Source organism: Nicotiana sylvestris, chromosome 6 (genome assembly GCF_000393655.2).
Source record: "Nicotiana sylvestris chromosome 6, ASM39365v2, whole genome shotgun sequence".
Taxonomy (NCBI): domain Eukaryota; kingdom Viridiplantae; phylum Streptophyta; class Magnoliopsida; order Solanales; family Solanaceae; genus Nicotiana; species Nicotiana sylvestris.
In genome coordinates, this window is record NC_091062.1 from 193,653,539 (window position 1) to 193,670,651 (window position 17,113).

The 17,113-nt window shown below is 35.4% G+C and overlaps 2 protein-coding genes across 2 annotated transcripts; one reads left to right on the top strand and one right to left on the bottom strand.

The window, feature by feature from the left end:
• Positions 1-6,396: 6,396 nt before the first annotated feature.
• Positions 6,397-7,547, bottom strand: LOC104212820 (LOB domain-containing protein 12). Its single transcript, XM_009762169.2, has 2 exons — positions 7,307-7,547; positions 6,397-6,871 (listed from the first exon to the last, which is right to left on the bottom strand). The coding sequence occupies exons 1-2, from the start codon at positions 7,463-7,465 to the stop codon at positions 6,500-6,502; spliced, it is 531 nt and encodes a 176-aa protein (XP_009760471.1). The 5' UTR covers positions 7,466-7,547; the 3' UTR covers positions 6,397-6,499.
• A 6,462-nt stretch (positions 7,548-14,009) lies between these two features.
• On the top strand, positions 14,010-14,666 carry LOC138871877 (uncharacterized). The gene has a single exon (XM_070149792.1). It carries the CDS (start codon positions 14,010-14,012, stop codon positions 14,664-14,666), a length of 657 nt encoding a protein of 218 aa, XP_070005893.1.
• The last annotated feature ends 2,447 nt before the right edge of the window (positions 14,667-17,113 follow it).

Consider the following 17,113-nt stretch of genomic DNA (forward strand, 5'->3'; position numbering starts at 1 on the left):
TGACCTAAGGAGGCAGAGACACAATAGGAGCAAGGCTCGGGAATTCTTCTACAAGTTTTTTTCTTTCCTCTTCCTATTTTTCATTGTTGGTTATGACTTTTAGTATTGTAGTTTTACATACTATTATGAATAGCTAATTTGTTATCTAGAGTTTTGATAGAACCTTTTGTAGGATAAATTCTTGTTATGTTTTTATATAATTGAGCTGTAGTATAATCTCTATTTGTTCAACTACGTTCTTATTGTAGTTAATTGAAGAGCTCTCAATTAGCTGTGCCTATTTAGTATGCATAACTCGGGAGAGAGTGCATATTTAGGTAATTGTTGAACAACACCACTCCCAGAGTATATGAGGGATCAATAACCGAGGGTTTAAAGGCGGGATTAGGGATAACGAAGCCTTGGGTGCGATCTGAAGTGAGCTGTATCAAAAGCCAGCTAGCGTAGCTCGGGAGAGTGCGTCTAGTAAATTGTCGTGATTACTCGGGAGAGATTTACGGTAATAAGAGTGCTCATGATCGGTAGAGAATACTTAGGCGAAATTATAGAAGACATAGCGGGAAGGATTCCGACAATTGGGGAAATCATAACTCTAGACCTCCTTAATCTTGTCTCTAACTCTTAGTATCTTTAGTTGTTAATTTATTATTTTAATTTGTTAATCAATTAGTTAAACACAAGAATCTAAATATCTATAAGTTAGGAACTGTTCAAGCTTGTCTTCTTGGTGATAGTGAACAGTTGTAGCTAAGCCTTAGTTCTCTGTGGGATTCGACTACGGACTTATAAACCGGATTATATTTGCAACGACCGCATTGTCCTTTTTATAAGGCATAGTTGGGCGTGATCAAATTTTGGCGCCGTTGCCGGGGAACTAACTATGTAGCTGTAGGTGTACATATTGCTAGGTTTCAAGTTTGAACTTTTATTTTTATTTTTTGTATTTGATTTTTTTTTGTTTTACTTGTTGATTTAAAGAAAAAACATGGCATCATTGAATTATGAAATTTTTGATGTTGGTAATTCTACTTTTAATCCTCCTTACGAATATTGTGATGAAAACTACCCTTGGAAAAATTATCAAAATATTCCCGAGAGCGAGTTATGTGCACCAACTCAATCTTATGTGTGGAATGTGTGTGATATGTGTGGTGGTCAAGATGGTCACTTTCATGGTTGTGCTTATATTTCTTATCTTCCCCCAACCCCTTATTATGATGATTCTACGTTTTCTTGTGAGGATAATAGGAACAAAGAACCTAGGGAAGCTGACCTAAAGAAGATCGAAGATATGTTAAAGTGCATTATAGAACAACAAAGTAAAATATAGTTGCAGGTAGAAAGGCAAGATGAAACTATTCGTAACTTAGAGGCTCAAATGAGTCAACTAGTTGAAGCTTTTAATGCTCAATATGTCAATATTATGGATAGTAGCCAGGAGCAATTTGCATTAGAGACGGAAATTGAGGTGCTAATGGAGGGATCCAAAGTAGAACCCCAACACTCTAACCATCTAGATTTTGAGGATGCCGATGTCGTAGAGGAGATACTAGAGTCAACCAAGGATATTGAGGATACATATTTAGTTGACTCTATTGTCATTAGTGTTGAGAATGTAGACTGTCCCAATGTTCATGTAGTTGAGCGCATTGGTCCTCACTCCAAGTATTTTTCCACATTGTGTTTAGATGATGATATGAAAATAGAGTCGTCCGAGCCACTTGAGGAGTCAAGGAATGAGGAACAAAGTGCTTACATTCTGGAATTCTTCTTTCCAGAAAGTCGGGATTACACACCTCATCTAAAGGCCAAGAAGTGCAGAATACTACATTATTTTATTGGGCCAGTCAGATTCGTTCCACCACCCCATGACCATAATCATAAGCTTGAATCAAAACTTGGGGTTCAATTCATAAACTCGAGGTGGAGGCAAAAAGTGATCCGCGTCGTGCCGCGACGTTAAATCAAGCGCTTGTTGGGAGGCAACCTAACTTTATTGCTTTCTTTTATTTATTTTTTATTTTTTTAATTGTATTATTTTTGTAGTGTCAATTTTTTATTTTCTAGGAGCATGGAAAGCAAAGGTATTGGAAGGATGCAACAACAAACCAAAATGGTTGAAACTAAGTGTGAGGTACCCGCACAAAGGACCAAACTTGGGAGAAGTCTGAGTACCCCATGAGCTGTTAATGTTTCGGCCTTTGGCCAACCAGGGAGTCTCTTTTACCCTTTTTATTAGTTATGGTGTGCATTGGGGACAATGCACAATTTTAAGTGCGGGGTGAGAAGATTGTCTGGGTGACTTTCTATGCTATTTTAGTTGTGTTAGTTTAATTGAACATTTTTTTTAAATAGAAAAGATTGGACTTTTCCCGACGATGGATCTATTAGACAATTTTCTTGAGGGGTTTAAGTCTAAAGAAAAAGTACAAAAAGATTTTCTTTTGTTAGTTAGTGTAATAATTACCCCTTGGTTTTTCTTTAAACCACGATTCTTTTCCAAGGGTTTTATTTGAACCGGGTGTAGTTAGTTTTTTTGGGAGTAGGAGCCATTGTGTTGTGTTTTGAAGTGAAGCAATATCTCTTGACTTTGTTATGCCTTGAGAATAGTGAGTACTTTGGTTGTGACGCTTAGGCTCAGTTTTTGACTCTTGTAGAAGTACCTTAAATTGTATGATCTTAACTTTGCTTAACTGCTTTGACTAGAGTGTCTTGATGATCCAATCTTGAGTGAGTCATGTGCCATGTGTGTGTAAGGATTTGTTATATTCTGTGCATTGCATTTGATGCCTAGAACTTGCCCCGTGTATTTGCAAAGCGAAATAGTAGTTTTATTCAGTCTAGGAAGTGATATAGGCATATCTTTGTTGAGCCAGATATGTATATTCTACCCACCTAATTGTTATGTATCGTAGTTAACCCCTTTGAGCCTATAATCTTATTTCTTTGGCAACCACATTACAAGCCTTACCCATTTGTTTGAATTAACCATCTATTTGAACCATTGTAACCTCTCATGAGCACTTGAATTGTTTATGAACTTTGTAAAATTTAAAGTGTGGGGTGATTGGTTTGGCTTTTGAGTGGAACTAATGAAATAAGGAGAAAGGGTGCATTGGTTTGAAAAGCAAGAGCCACTTGAATTGAAAAGAAAAGAATGAAAAAAAATAATATAGTTGTATTGTTGTGAAAAAAAAATTATTCTTTGATAATGGTGACTCTTGATATAATTGTGCTTAAATAATTTGGGAGTTGATGTATATTGATGTGAAAGTGGAGTTTGGCTTGACATAAGTATGGGGTTTGAATGTTAACGTATATGTATTAAAGTGCTAAGGGAGTTGTAGTCACTCTTATATCTAAATGTATCCTACCTGTCCCGTAGCCTACATTACAACCAAATAAAGTCCTAATTGATCCTAGATTGAATGAGCTCGATTAGTGGAGTAGTACACTACGGGCAAGCTTATGGTGCATCTTTTGTGGCATATGAATGTTATTTCTGAAAGTGAGTGAATTCTTTCTATCTTGAGTTCCTAAGTGTTCTTAAATTTTACTATGTGGAACTACTCTCTTTTGTTGTGTGAGGGCACTTGATTCATGAAGGAAAGGTAATGTCAGTGACCTCTACGTTAGATTAAGTAGGTGAGTTGTGAATAATGCGTGATACTTATGAGTCAAATCTTAAGGTGAAGATGTTACGCTTTTGTGCTTAGTCTATTTTAAATACTCTTGGTGTGATGAGTTAGGAGAATTATTTAAAAAGGTCGTGGCTATAAAAAAAAGTGTAGTTTGATTGCTCGAGGATGAGCAATGGTTTAAGTGTGGGGTGATTATAGGCTATAGTTACGTATTTTAGTCGATTATTACACTCTAATTTACTGCACTTTAGTTGAGTTTGCGCTTTAATCGCTAGTGTTTTGCACTAATTGTGTATTTTATGCCTTGTAGGTGTGATTACGAGCTATATAGATGTTATGTAATGAATTTAAGTGGTTTGGAGCTTTGGAGTCTGGGTAATAGCTCAAGGAATTAAGCCGGGATCGCGTTCGGGGATCAACGAATGATAAAACAATAAAACGAAAACTCGAAGAGGCATATTGCTCACTGTCTAGTAAAATAGATATAACCTTTTACTAAGAACTCCATTTGGGATCCACAATATATGGTTGGAAAGATAACTCAAAGGGCTACAACTTTTATGTTTTACGTTTTTCCAAATTCCAAATGAAACAGGGTCAAAAACCGCGACCGCGGCAGAACCGCGACAGAGGAAAGTCGCGGACAACTGAAGAATCTGAGAGGGTGTTTGGCCACGGTTCCGGCGCGACCGCAGTGGAAACGCGGCAGGATGCGTAAATTTCAGGGACCAAAGTGCAAAACACGAGATTTTAAGCCCTAAATCCTATATTAAACCAAGGAAGCCGGCCAAGAAAAGTATTGGACACATTTTTGACATAGGTTTGACCTAAGGAGGCAGAGACACAATAGGAGCAAGGCTCGGGAATTCTTCTACAAGTTTTTTTCTTTCCTCTTCTTATTTTTCATTGTTGGTTATGACTTTTAATATTGTAGTTTTACATACTATTATGAATAGCTAATTTGTTATCTAGAGTTTTGATAGAACCTTTTGTAGGATAAATTCTTGTTATGTTTTTATATAATTGAGCCGTAGTATAATCTCTATTTGTTCAACTACGTTCTTATTGTAGTTAATTGAAGAGCTCTCAATTAGCTGTGCCTATTTAGTATGCATAACTCGGGAGAGAGTGCATATTTAGGTAATTGTTGAACAACACCACTCCCAGAGTATATGAGGGATCAATAACCGAGGGTTTAAAGGCGGGATTAGGGATAACGAAGCCTTGGGTGCGATCTGAAGTGAGCTGTATCAAAAGCCAGCTAGCGTAGCTCGGGAGAGTGCGTCTAGTAAATTGTCGTGATTACTCGGGAGAGATTTACGGTAATAAGAGTGCTCATGATCGGTAGAGAATACTTAGGCGAAATTATAGAAGACATAGCGGGAAGGATTCCGACAATTGGGGAAATCATAACTCTAGACCTCCTTAATCTTGTCTCTAACTCTTAGTATCTTTAGTTGTTAATTTATTATTTTAATTTGTTAATCAATTAGTTAAACACAAGAATCTAAATATCTATAAGTTAGGAACTGTTCAAGCTTGTCTTCTTGGTGATAGTGAACAGCTGTAGCTAAGCCTTAGTTCTCTGTGGGATTCGACTCCGGACTTGTAAACCGGATTATATTTGCAACGACCGCATTGTCCTTTTTATAAGGCATAGTTGGGCGTGATCAATGATCCTTTAAGAGGGGTGATCTTTAAAATGAAAAGTTTCAAGTTAAAAAATTTCTAAACATGGAAATACATGTGTGTTTCATTCCAATTTTTGAAAAAGGGTTTAAAATGCCCCTAAACTATTGGAAAAGGTTTAAAAATACCCTTTATCCACCTATTGGGCTAAAAATACCACTCCATCCACCTTTTTGGTTCATTTATGCCCTTTGACCGTTAGGTAAATGCTGAATTAAAAATAATTACATAAAAAAAATATTTTACAAGATATTTTTATCTTTTTAAACTAATGCACCAGTAGTCCACTAATTTAGTAAAGTCTTCTTCTTCTTTTTTCAATTTTTACAATTTTTTTTTCATTTTTTAAAGCTTTTTTTGGTAAAAACAGAAAAAATTGTTTTTAACAAAAATATTTTCGTATTTGAAAAATATTGTTTTTCTCCATTTTTTTCAATTTTTTTTTTAAAATTTCAATTTTTAAAAAACAAAAATATTTTGTTAAAAAACGAAAATATTTTTTTCTGTGTTTACAATTTTTTTTTTCAGTTTTTACAAATTTGTTTTTCCAGTTTTTGCAAAAACAAAATGCTTTAAAAAACTGAAAAAGATGAAAAAAATATTTTTCAAAAACAAAAATATTTCGTTGAAAGTATTTTTTTCAGTTTTTAAAACAACGGAAATATTTTATTAAAAAAAATATTTTCTGTTTTTACAAAAAAATTTTCCTGTTTTTTAAAAAAAATTTAAAAAATGAAAACAAAATATTTTTTTTTGTAAAAATTTAAAAAAGAAGTAGAAGACTTTACTAAATTAGTGGACGACTGTGCATTAGTTTAAAAAAACAAAAATATTTTGCAACTTTTTTTTGAAGTAATTATTTTTAATTCACCCTTGACCTAACGGTCAAAGGGCATAAGTGAACCAAAAAGGTGGATGGAAGGTATTTTTAGCCCAATAGGTGAATGAAAGATATTTTTAAACCTTTTCCAATAGTTTAGAGACATTTTGAACCCTTTTCCGAAAAATAAAAGAGTACTATCATATAAAATGGAAGATAGAGAGTTGTAATATTCAACAGTAGAAACAGTCGAAATGCTAGCACTTCATTACTTAAGAAGTCCAAAACATATAGCCAGCTAAAAAACAAGATGACCAAATTAAACAAGAGCTGCGCGCCTAGCTAGTTTTTATGTCCAGAGAGACTCTCTCTTTACAGGGTCTTGCATTACATGACTAGTGCTAGAGGACGTAAAGCTGAGGTAAGATTGCAGATTATTATTGAAGTTATAATTAGTAGCGTTACTTGTTGAAAATGGTGATGATTTCTCGACATGAGGTTCCATTAGACACGTTGTTGGCAAGCTGGGAACAGGCTCTTGCTGCATTTGGATGCATAATATCTCTGCTTGAGCTACAGCCAGTTGCATTTGTAATTGGGATACTTGATTCTGTAACAAGGAGATTGCACCTACACATCCATAAACGGGATCTCTCACTCTTGCATTCGCTTCATATACCAAACTGCTTACTGCATCTGCTCTCTGTTGTACTGGAAGTTCCTGAATATAAATGTATACCAAGAAAAAAAGATACCTTACAAAATGTTGTATAACATGATGAAACCACCCCTCTACGTCGGTGGCAGAATCAGAATTTTCACTACTATATACAGGAGCCAAAATATAAAGAAGTAAACACACTACTATAGGTATATAAAAGCCATTTCAAGTTCATTTGCTTTAATGCATCGGGGAAGTCTGGATTCACACCATATAGAGCCGACTAAAGGGATAAGTGCTCGGAGTTTCTCCATTTGACATTTTTAGTCATTTCAAGTTTTATTTTACTTTTAAAAGAAACGTAGATTTAAATGATAGCACAACCCTACGTGAAAGTTACTTAATAAAGGGTTTAATTAATGTTGTTTTTTGGGTTGATGTATGACAGTATTACATAAGAAGGATGTATTAAGGGTGAGAGAAAGAAGGAGAAACCTGCAACATCTTGCTAACGTTGCTAGCACCAAACACCTTGTGAACAATGGCAAACTTGTGGGGATCATCAGGAGGAAAGTAAGGAGCAAAGATGCAGTCTTTGGCACAGCGACGCCTTAATAATTTGCAGGAAGCACAAGGAGAACTTCCTGATCCCATTTTGTGCCAAAGAGACAACTTGAACTAAGAGAAATTTCTCTTTAATGAGAAGTAATTAAGGAAGAGAGATGTAGTAGTGGTAGCTAGCTAGGACAAAGTGTAGTTTGGAAGAGAATGAGCTGGGAACCTATTTATAACGCTTTAGAATGGAGAGACAATAAAATATTGTGAACAATTCCAATTAAAAAAAAAGAGGTCCATGAAAGATTAATCATGATTATAAAGTTGGAAATCTTTACGGATTAATAAAGAAAACAAAAAATAATCATTTCGAGCTTCATTTTATTACTCTTTGAGTTAGTTTGTCCAGTAAATTAAATCATGATAAAGAATCAAGGACGAGAGGTTGACCACCGCCAAGATGCATTAAAGGTTGGCAACTAATGCAGTTTGATTAATTTCCACGTTATTGTTTGACCCGTGTATATTTGAGATCCATATACTTTGTAGCTAGGAGTATATACTAATATTGACACTAACTACTAGTAGTAATAAATAATGAAGGTTGCAAATGAAATATTTTTAAATATCAAGAAAAGACGTGTTTTTTTTAAGACGTGCTTTAAATCAAAGACTAGATAAGACAAGGGGCAATAAATTCATGGTAGAACAACTAGGGTTAGGGTTTAGCAAAATGGTGAGTAACGATGCAAAAGTCCTAACCCCGAGCAAGAGAAAGATGAGCTCGACGTGAATGTTTGTTGGCGGACATTCACATGAAAACATAAAATTTTAGTTAGATAATATGTCTTTCTAATAACCTGTTCAACCCTTGTACTACCACTTAATTAGGTGAAAATTGGATTCAAATTACCCAGATTACCCAAATGAAGCTAAACATTAAGTAGTACTCCATTTTTTTCTTTCTTTGGCCAATTCAAGCTACATACAATAACGGTGTAGAAGAATAATAACAGTATCACATTTATTGTAACATGTTATTTTATTTTTATTCTATTTTTCAAGTTAATTACCGGTCATGCTTATTAAACAGTTATCTCTTATTGCAGGTAACCTTACCTAATGAGAGGTCTAAAAAATTATGGTATACTACTAGTGCATAAAGAAAGCAGGAGCCACTCATGAAATTTCAGTTCTCTTTTTAGGAAAAAGAAGCTCGAGCTAGTAAGAGAAAATTACTACTCCCTCTCCCTCTGTCTCAAATTATTTATCGTGATTTCTAAAAATAATTGTCTCAAATTATTTCTCATTTTAGAAGTTCGAGACGAAATTAATTATTTTTTTCTCATTTTACCCTTAGCAGTAATTATTCTTGAAGATGGACATGGCACATAAATTGAATAAATATTCAATCAAGATAGATTATATTTTAAAACATAAATAAGGGTAAAATAGTCAAAAATCACTTCTAATTAATATTTTCTAAGAGCCGTGGAAAAAGATATATGAAAAATAATTTGAGACGGGGGAGTGTCTATTGAATTTCAAAATACTGCTCATTTTATATTGGCGCAAATCGAGTTGGGCAAACCTTAAATTTTTCCTCTCATTTTCCACATTTAGACCTTTTAAGGTTTAATTTGTGTCAATTGACTTGTCCACCGGCAGCCGAACAATATTTTGGTAGACATTAATTAAGGACTCTTATTAAAGGAAATTATTGTTTAAGACATTAATTAAGGACTCTTATTAAAGGAAATTATCGTTTAGTCTGTAAACCATGTGTTAAAGTTGTTTAATCTACAAAATACGACGTGCTTAACACAAATTCCAACTTCCAATTACCTCTATAGTAATGGCTGGAAAAGCCATCAATCACCCCTATGTACACATACGAAATATTATGTTCGAACATATTTAGCAGATCTCCTGAATTCAAATGCTATGAGCTAAAATCTTGTCTGACAAATTCTTTTTCAAGCTTAAAGAGAGAGAGGGAAGGGGGGAGGGGGGGGGGGGCTTAGTTGCATAGGGATCTTTACACAAATAGCCAGCTTAATTCATTATTTACTCTTTCTAGCTAGTATACATAAATTATTATACATTAATTATATACGGTTATATACATATTTGTACATATATTATACACCGACTAGCTATTTTTAATTTAGTGGTTGGTGGGCAGCTATTTAGGTTAATTCTTCTACTTTTTTATCTACTTCCATTTAAAGGAGAAAAAAGTTTATGTTTGTAAGATGAAGCCCAAAAATAAACGGTCTTCTCAGATAGTACTCTTTTTTTGTCAAGAGCAAGAAAATTAATTTTGGCAGGTTACTTATTAATTTCGTCCAAGTGTCGTCTCTTTAACATCCAAGATTTGGAAAAGTTGGATATTAATTGGAGACGACCAAAATGAGAACAAAAGGATTGTAATTTAATAGGACATGAGTGGTAACTGGTAACATGCACAAAATTAAGTAATTTAAGCTGTTACACGTCTGATTCACCATTAAGTAGTTGGCATGAAAATGAAAAGATTCTTCTGTAGTTATGGCTTAGCACGACAACTAGAATTAAAAATCTCCACAGCAAATTGGAGCAAAATGTATCACGAGGTTTCTGAAATGATACTCCTAAACAAATGAGAATTGAAGAACCCTAAGTTCGATTCTCACTCTTCAGCATTTAATGCTTTCCACATGATTCCAAACTTCTTATCTTCTATTCCGAGGAAAACAGCTCTCTTTCCCAGCTACTAGAACACAATTGAATAATTATCATACCCATTTTTCTATGTTCACTAGTCTACTAACCAGGTCATTTTTTTTCTTTGAATTTAACTTTTATACAATGACAACGTAAAAATAATTTTATTACAACCAGATCACCTAAAATATGGTTGGGAGTTTTATACAAGAAGTCGACAGATTCACAATTTATAATTACTAGCCGGTATACATACATTATATACTTATCCATGGTTATATACATATTATATATGTATTATATGTCCGTCAACTATTTTTAGTTTAAGTGATTGAGTGGATGACTATTTAGGTTAATACTTCAATATGATTATATGTATCAATGCATAAAAAATAGGATCAATAACCTAGAAACGAAGTAGGTTAAATCCTTTAACCTTTAACATAAATTTTTTACACTAGCGTATATAAGTTAAATCATTTTTTACTTCCTACAACACGAACTTTTTCTATTTCAGTTTCCAATTTCAATTTTCAAATCAAGTAACCCTCTTAGGAAGAAGAGACGTGGTCGACAGGATGAGAACCTTGTAAATATTGTTTATGGGGTTATGGCATAATCACTTATTTTACTAATATTTTAAGGTGATGAATAAAGTAAGGGTGAAAAACAGACATCTTCAGTACCGTCTTAGAGAAAATAAAAAACATGCGAGCTTCAATGCATCCATTAATTGCACTTGGTGATATGGAAGATTCGATTATTGGGAAAATGGATGTTTTCTTCTTTCTTTTGTCTTTTTTCATGTTAAGACAACTAAATGGATGGAAATTCAAGGTAATCTAATCTTTGACAGCATAGCTACTTGCCTGCTTAGAGTTTTGGGGAGTTTGAAGAGACAACTTAGCGGAGATCCACTTGCTGCTGGAAAGCGCTCTTGGGTTCCCTAAGCTTCGGGTTCTATTCGACTGAGAATTTATCTTCTTCTTTTTTTTTTTTTTTTTCATTTTTTGGGTCAGTTTTGAAGGAACCTAGGAGCAAAGGTAAAGTTGCTTTCATGTGATCGGTAGGTCAAGGGTTGAATCGTGGAAATAGTAATTAATACTTGTACTAGGGTAGACAGTCTACATCACCCTTAGGGATGCGACCCTTCCCCGACCATGTGTGAATGCGAGATAATTTGTGTACCAGATTGCGCTTTTTTTATTTATTGCAAACAGAAATGTAAAGGAAAAAACCAAAGGAAAAAAAGTGGCAAACATCGGTGAGAATTAATTCCATGAAGACTATTGCCAAGCTATGTTGCTCGGACTCTCCGAAAATGGTACTGGGTACGTGTCGGATCCTCTAAAAATAGTGTATTTTTGAAGGATCTGATATGGGTGTGGCATCATTTTAGAGAGTCCGGGCAATATAGCTGCCAAGGCTCATTGTATAATGGTATCGTTAGAAGGTGGAGGTTTTTCATACAATAGTGAGATAATTCTTACTATCCCCCTTCCCCGTCTAATGAAAGTTAAGAAAAAATTTCCACGAAAATCTAATATTTCCTCTGCAATGTCAAGAAAGGGTGAGTTAGGGGCTAAGATCGGTCATAGCCCATAAGAGGATTCATTAAGAATCCATCATCAATTAGTTGTGAATGTTGCTATGCGTAATTTGATTTCAAGAAATTTTTATATGCCTGAGCCTTTTCTTACTAAGGCAACACGCTGGTTTTGACTCGTAGGCTTTATCTAATCCAATTTGCTTAATTATGAAAACTGACAGAAGACTCAACTGCATAGGCACGTGATTGCATGGAGAGGGGCCGAAGCTAATTAAATTTCTAGCTGCAAATGTACTCATTGTTTGTTGCTTAGAATTAACTACAGATTCCCTAAGAAACATATTTTATTTGAAGGCTTATCACCAGCATGCAAGGTTCACATTGCAGGACTCAGGTCAAGAAGAGACAAAGCAGGCAGTCTGACCTTGTCTTTTTTAACTATATTCTAAATTGCCATAAAGTGATACTGATCACAATTGTCCAGAGGGGACGTCTAATTATTTATTATATTGTAGGAGCAAATGTTGAAGAGGAGAATGAATAGATGAAACAAGAGGTTCTCGCGACAGCACAAAAGTTGGCTCTTTTCGTAGGCATACGGAAACGACCAAATTTCTTATAAGATTCAAATATATCGTAGTAACTGTATCGTGCTATATCAAAGTAATCATCTGTGGGAGAGATTGTACTAACCATATGGAAAGGGCAATTGATCTCTTTATCAAATTGGTGACCTCTAATATCGTAATACTTCTAAGAAGAATCATTCCTGCACTACCAAATTGTAATTAAGCGATGAAATTAATATGATATTTGGCTTAAGTGGGCAGGGGAAGGAAGGATATTGGCAGAATAACCTACCAAATATTTGGCACGTCTCCAGACGCTTCTTCGTTCTGTTCCAAATGTCGATGTTCATCCAATTGGCGCCTGTGACGCCTTTTGATTCCATTTCTAAATAGAGTGCTTCCTGAGCTTTTGGCTTCCACAGAAATGTAGGATTCTTGTGAGGTCTGCAGAATTGTTTTCTTCTTGAAGTATTCTGCTGCCTGCGCCTGAACTAATGTACCACTAGAAAGCTTTAGCAATAATGAACTGATAATTGTTAACTTCCCCTTCGCCGCCCCTTCTTGTTACATGCTCTGAAGGAACATTTGATGACATTCCACTAACTTACAGAATTCAATTCAATAATCCAATCCAATGATTCAACTATAACATGTCAAGGACATACAATGCAAGAGAAGTCAAAAACAAAGATAAAAGTCCTTAGTTTTTATTTTTCAGGCTGCTGCATCCTCTACCTATCCCTGATTTTTCCATATAATTAAGACATATCAACCTGCTCAAATTCTGCTATTCCCATCTTTCCTTGCAGTTTCTAGTTTCTTGATGATTCATAAAAAATAAGCTAATAGCTATATGTTAAAAGATACTAGTTTCTGGGAGAAAAGTACTTTCTAAAGCTAAAACTAAGGAAATACAGCAATCTTTCCTACTTCCTTTTTACCCTTGAGTAATTATGAGCAGATTCTAAAGTTTTCAAGTACATCCTTATTATCATTGTTAAATCTTTTTGCACTTGCTTTCATCAAATCCTCCAAAATAGATTCTGTGATAGGAAAAATATCGACGCCATTCTTGAGGATTACAAAAGTTAATAACCAAAATACTTGTATTTGCATACGACGTGAGTGATGCATACTGTGCAACATGCTCTGGTCCAATCTTCCTCAAGAGATCAGACTACTTTCACAGGAACTGAACATATAGTAGTTATTTTTTCTTGGAATCACAAATAAGGCTACTCAAAATGAGTCAATTCAAACAACACAACTGAAAAGCCATGTGAAACTTATCATCCCATAGTCAGCCTTGTACATGTATGCTCTGCTCTAGTAAATAATGGACCTTTCATGAAAGTGTTATCTGGTTACACAATTTGGTTCTAGAAATTGTGAGTGCTCTAGATAACGTGAAATATTTTTAGACAAGGTAGCCATAACATTATCTAATATGCTATTTGTAGAAGATAGTGCCAGTACACACGGTACTTAGTTAGTTGGGTCACTTAACTATAGTTAGTTGTTAACTTAACCATGGTTAGTCAATTGTATATAAATATTTGTATTACACATTGTAAATGTAAGAGAAAAAAATCATTTTCTTCTGCAACTCTATTACAGTTTGATCTCCCATGCTTCTATTCTCTCTTCTGTTCTCTCGATCAATCTCACACGCACACATTGAATTAGCGTTCATTACAGAATTCAACATGGTATCAGAGCTTCTAATTGAGAGAATTTAGGGATTTTCTTCGGCAATTCAGAAAGGAAATCGAGAAATTCTTCATTTTCGAAGTTCAATTGAAAACCTAATTTTGCAATTATGGTGAATTCTACTGCTGAATCTAGCTCCAACATAATTGATCACAATCATCCGCTGTATCTACAGCCATCAGATTCGCCGGGAGTGGTACAAACCGGAATATTGCTCATCGAAATGGAAAATTACAGCATTTGGAGTCGAGCGATGTTGCTGGCGCTGGAATGCAAAAATAAGCTCGGATTTATCGACGACACTGTTCGTCGAGATACTATTGGCAAGGATCTGGAGAAACAATGGGATCGTTGCAATGCTTTGGTGAAATCGTGGATTACGAGCAATGTAAGCAAGGAGCTTCTTAGCGGTATACTCTTTCGTCCTGATGCTTATTCTGTTTGGAATGATTTAAAGGAGAAATTTGATAGGGTTAATCTTACTAGAATTTATCATCTTCATAAGGAGGTTGCTACATTGACTCAAGGTGTTTCACCGGTCTCTGTTTATTACTCAAAATTGAAAGATCTTTGGGATGAAACTGATTCTATCATGCCTGTGCCTTCCTGCTGTGATAAGTCCAAGGACTTTGTTACTCATCTGACAAATCAAAGGTTATTGCAATTTCTAATGGGCCTAAACGATGGTTATAGTCAAGCTCGCAGTCAAATTCTAATGATGTCTTCAACACCATCTGTAAATCAAGCATTTGCTTTAATTGCTTAGGATGAAAGTCAAAAATTAGTATATGGTGGTGGTTATGGGTTAGGTGAACACATTGATCCCACTACACTCTTTACTACTAACATGAGAGGAACTCAGAAACCTAGAAGAAATTTTCCTATGTTTTGTGATTTTTGCAACATGAAAGGGCATAACAGGGAGAATTGCTACAAGCTCATGCACTGTGAGTTTTGTAAAATGAAAGGTCACCTCAAGGAGAACTGTTATAAGATAATAGGTTATCCGGCTGATTTCAAAGGGAAGAAGAAAGCAAATGCAGTCATAAGAGGTAATCATGTAGCTGATCTTGTTCTCAATCAACAACAGCAGAATATTGCACAGGGTCATCATGTAGTTAATACTGAACAACAACAAGGAAATGGACAAGTCTTAGCTCCATTCTTCACTACAGAAGAGTACAATCAAATATTAACACTATTGAACAAGTCTCAAGTATCTGAGGCTAGTGCAAACATGGCAGGTAAAAACTTATCTGATAATTTGAATGTACTAAGATAGATAGTAGATACAGGGGCAACAAATCACATGATTAATGATGAATCTGCACTGAAAAATGGTGTGTCAGTAGGAAATTCTGGGAAGGTTCAGCTACCTAATCTTGAGGGGATTGTCACTTAGCAGGAGGTGACTTGATTGAGGATGTGCTTTGTGTACCAGATTTTAAGTTTAATCTTCTCTCTGTGTCCAAACTAACAAAGGCTTTGAACTGTTGTGCCATGTTTTTTCCCACTGGGAGGGTGAAGGAGACTGGTAAGGAAGAAGATGGCTTATATGTCCTAAGCTCAAGGAAAATGAAACAGTTTGCTGGAGAAGCAAAAGCAATGGCAGTTTCTGGAGAGTTGAATGCAGGTATTTGGCACAAGAGGTTAGGGCATGTGCCTATGGCAGTAATCAGGAAGATTAATGTTTTTAGAAATAATTCTAGTTTTACAATAAGTCACTGTGACATTTGTCCTTTAGCTATACAAACAAGAGTTCCTTTTCCAGTTAGTAGTACTAAGACAAATGATTCTTTTCATCTGGTTCATATGGATGTTTGGGGGCCATACAAGGTACCTACTTATAATGGAATGAGATATTTTCTAACATTGGTTGATGATTTTTCTAGATGGACTTGGATTTTCATGTTGCAACTTATGTCTGATGTAATTACTATACTGAAAGACTTTATAGTGATGGTGTTGAATCAGTTTAACAAGAGGATAAAGATCTTTAGATCAGATAATGGCTCAGAATTCATTAACAGACATTGCAGCACATTGTTCAAATAGTATGGTATTCTGCATCAGAGTTCTTGCCCATATACCCCACAACAAAATGGGGTGGTAGAAAGGAGGCATAGACATATCCTAGAAACTGCTCGGGCTATCAGATTTCAAGGACATCTACCTCTTAGATTCTGGGGAGACTGTGTAGAATCAACAGTCTATGCGATCAATAGAGTTCCATCATCAGTGCTGGGAAACAAATTTCCTTTTGAGCTGCTATACAACAAACCACCTAATTTGTCACATATGAGGGTCATTGGCAGTCTATGTTATGCTACTAACTTGGTTAGAAGAGACAAGTTTGAATCTAGAGCAATCAAGTCAGTGTTGCTAGGTTATGCTTCTACTTAGAAAGGTTATAAACTGTATGACATGGACAACAAGTCTATTTTTGTTAGCAGAGATGTGGTTTTCAATGAAGGAGTCTTTCCTTTCCAACAACACATGGCTACTAAACAACCAGTTGTTTTTCAGCCCTCTTCTAGGTTTCCTTCTTATGAAGAATTGAGACAACATGCTTCAGTTGAGCCTCTAATTCCTACAGTATCAGCACCAGCTTCTCCTACTGCATCAGAAGTTCCTGCTACATCAGAAATCCTTACTGCTCCTACATTGTCTGCATCAAATTCTCCTCCTGTTCCAGAAATCCCTATTGTATCAAAGGTGCATTCTTCCTCTCAACCTCCAGTACTTCCTTCAGAACCATAAAGAAAATCAGGCAGAGTTAGTAAGGCTCCCATTTGGCTTCAAGATTATGTCCAACCAGATAAAGGAAAAAAGACTGCCAACACTTGTCTGTACCCTATCTCTTCTGTATTGAATTACAAAGCTCTTGCACCTAATTATCAAAGCCTTGTTGCTAAGCTATCTACTGAAGTGGAACCAAGAACCTATTCTGAAGCTGCTAAGGACCCAAGATGGGTTGATGCTATGAAAGCAGAGATTCAAGCATTGGAGGATAATCATACTTGGTCCATCATGCCTCTTCCTCATGGGAAGAAAGCCATTGGTTGCAAATGGGTGTACAAGATAAAGTATAAAGCTTCAGGTGATATTGAAAGGTTTAAAGCACGACTGGTTGTAAAAGGTTACGGTCAAAAGGAGGGAATTGACTCTCAGGAGACTTTTTCTTTTGTAGTGAAAATGGTAACAGTAAGGGCA

Bases quoted from the DNA above. Each gene is read 5' to 3' on its own strand.
- LOC104212820 (XM_009762169.2), bottom strand. From the start codon at position 7,465: ATGGGATCAGGAAGTTCTCCTTGTGCTTCCTGCAAATTATTAAGGCGT. The intron at 6,872-7,306 runs GTTTCTCCTTCT...ATTTATATTCAG, and splicing joins ACGTTAGCAAGATGTTGCAG to GAACTTCCAGTACAACAGAG.
- LOC138871877 (XM_070149792.1), top strand. From the start codon at position 14,010: ATGGTGAATTCTACTGCTGAATCTAGCTCCAACATAATTGATCACAAT.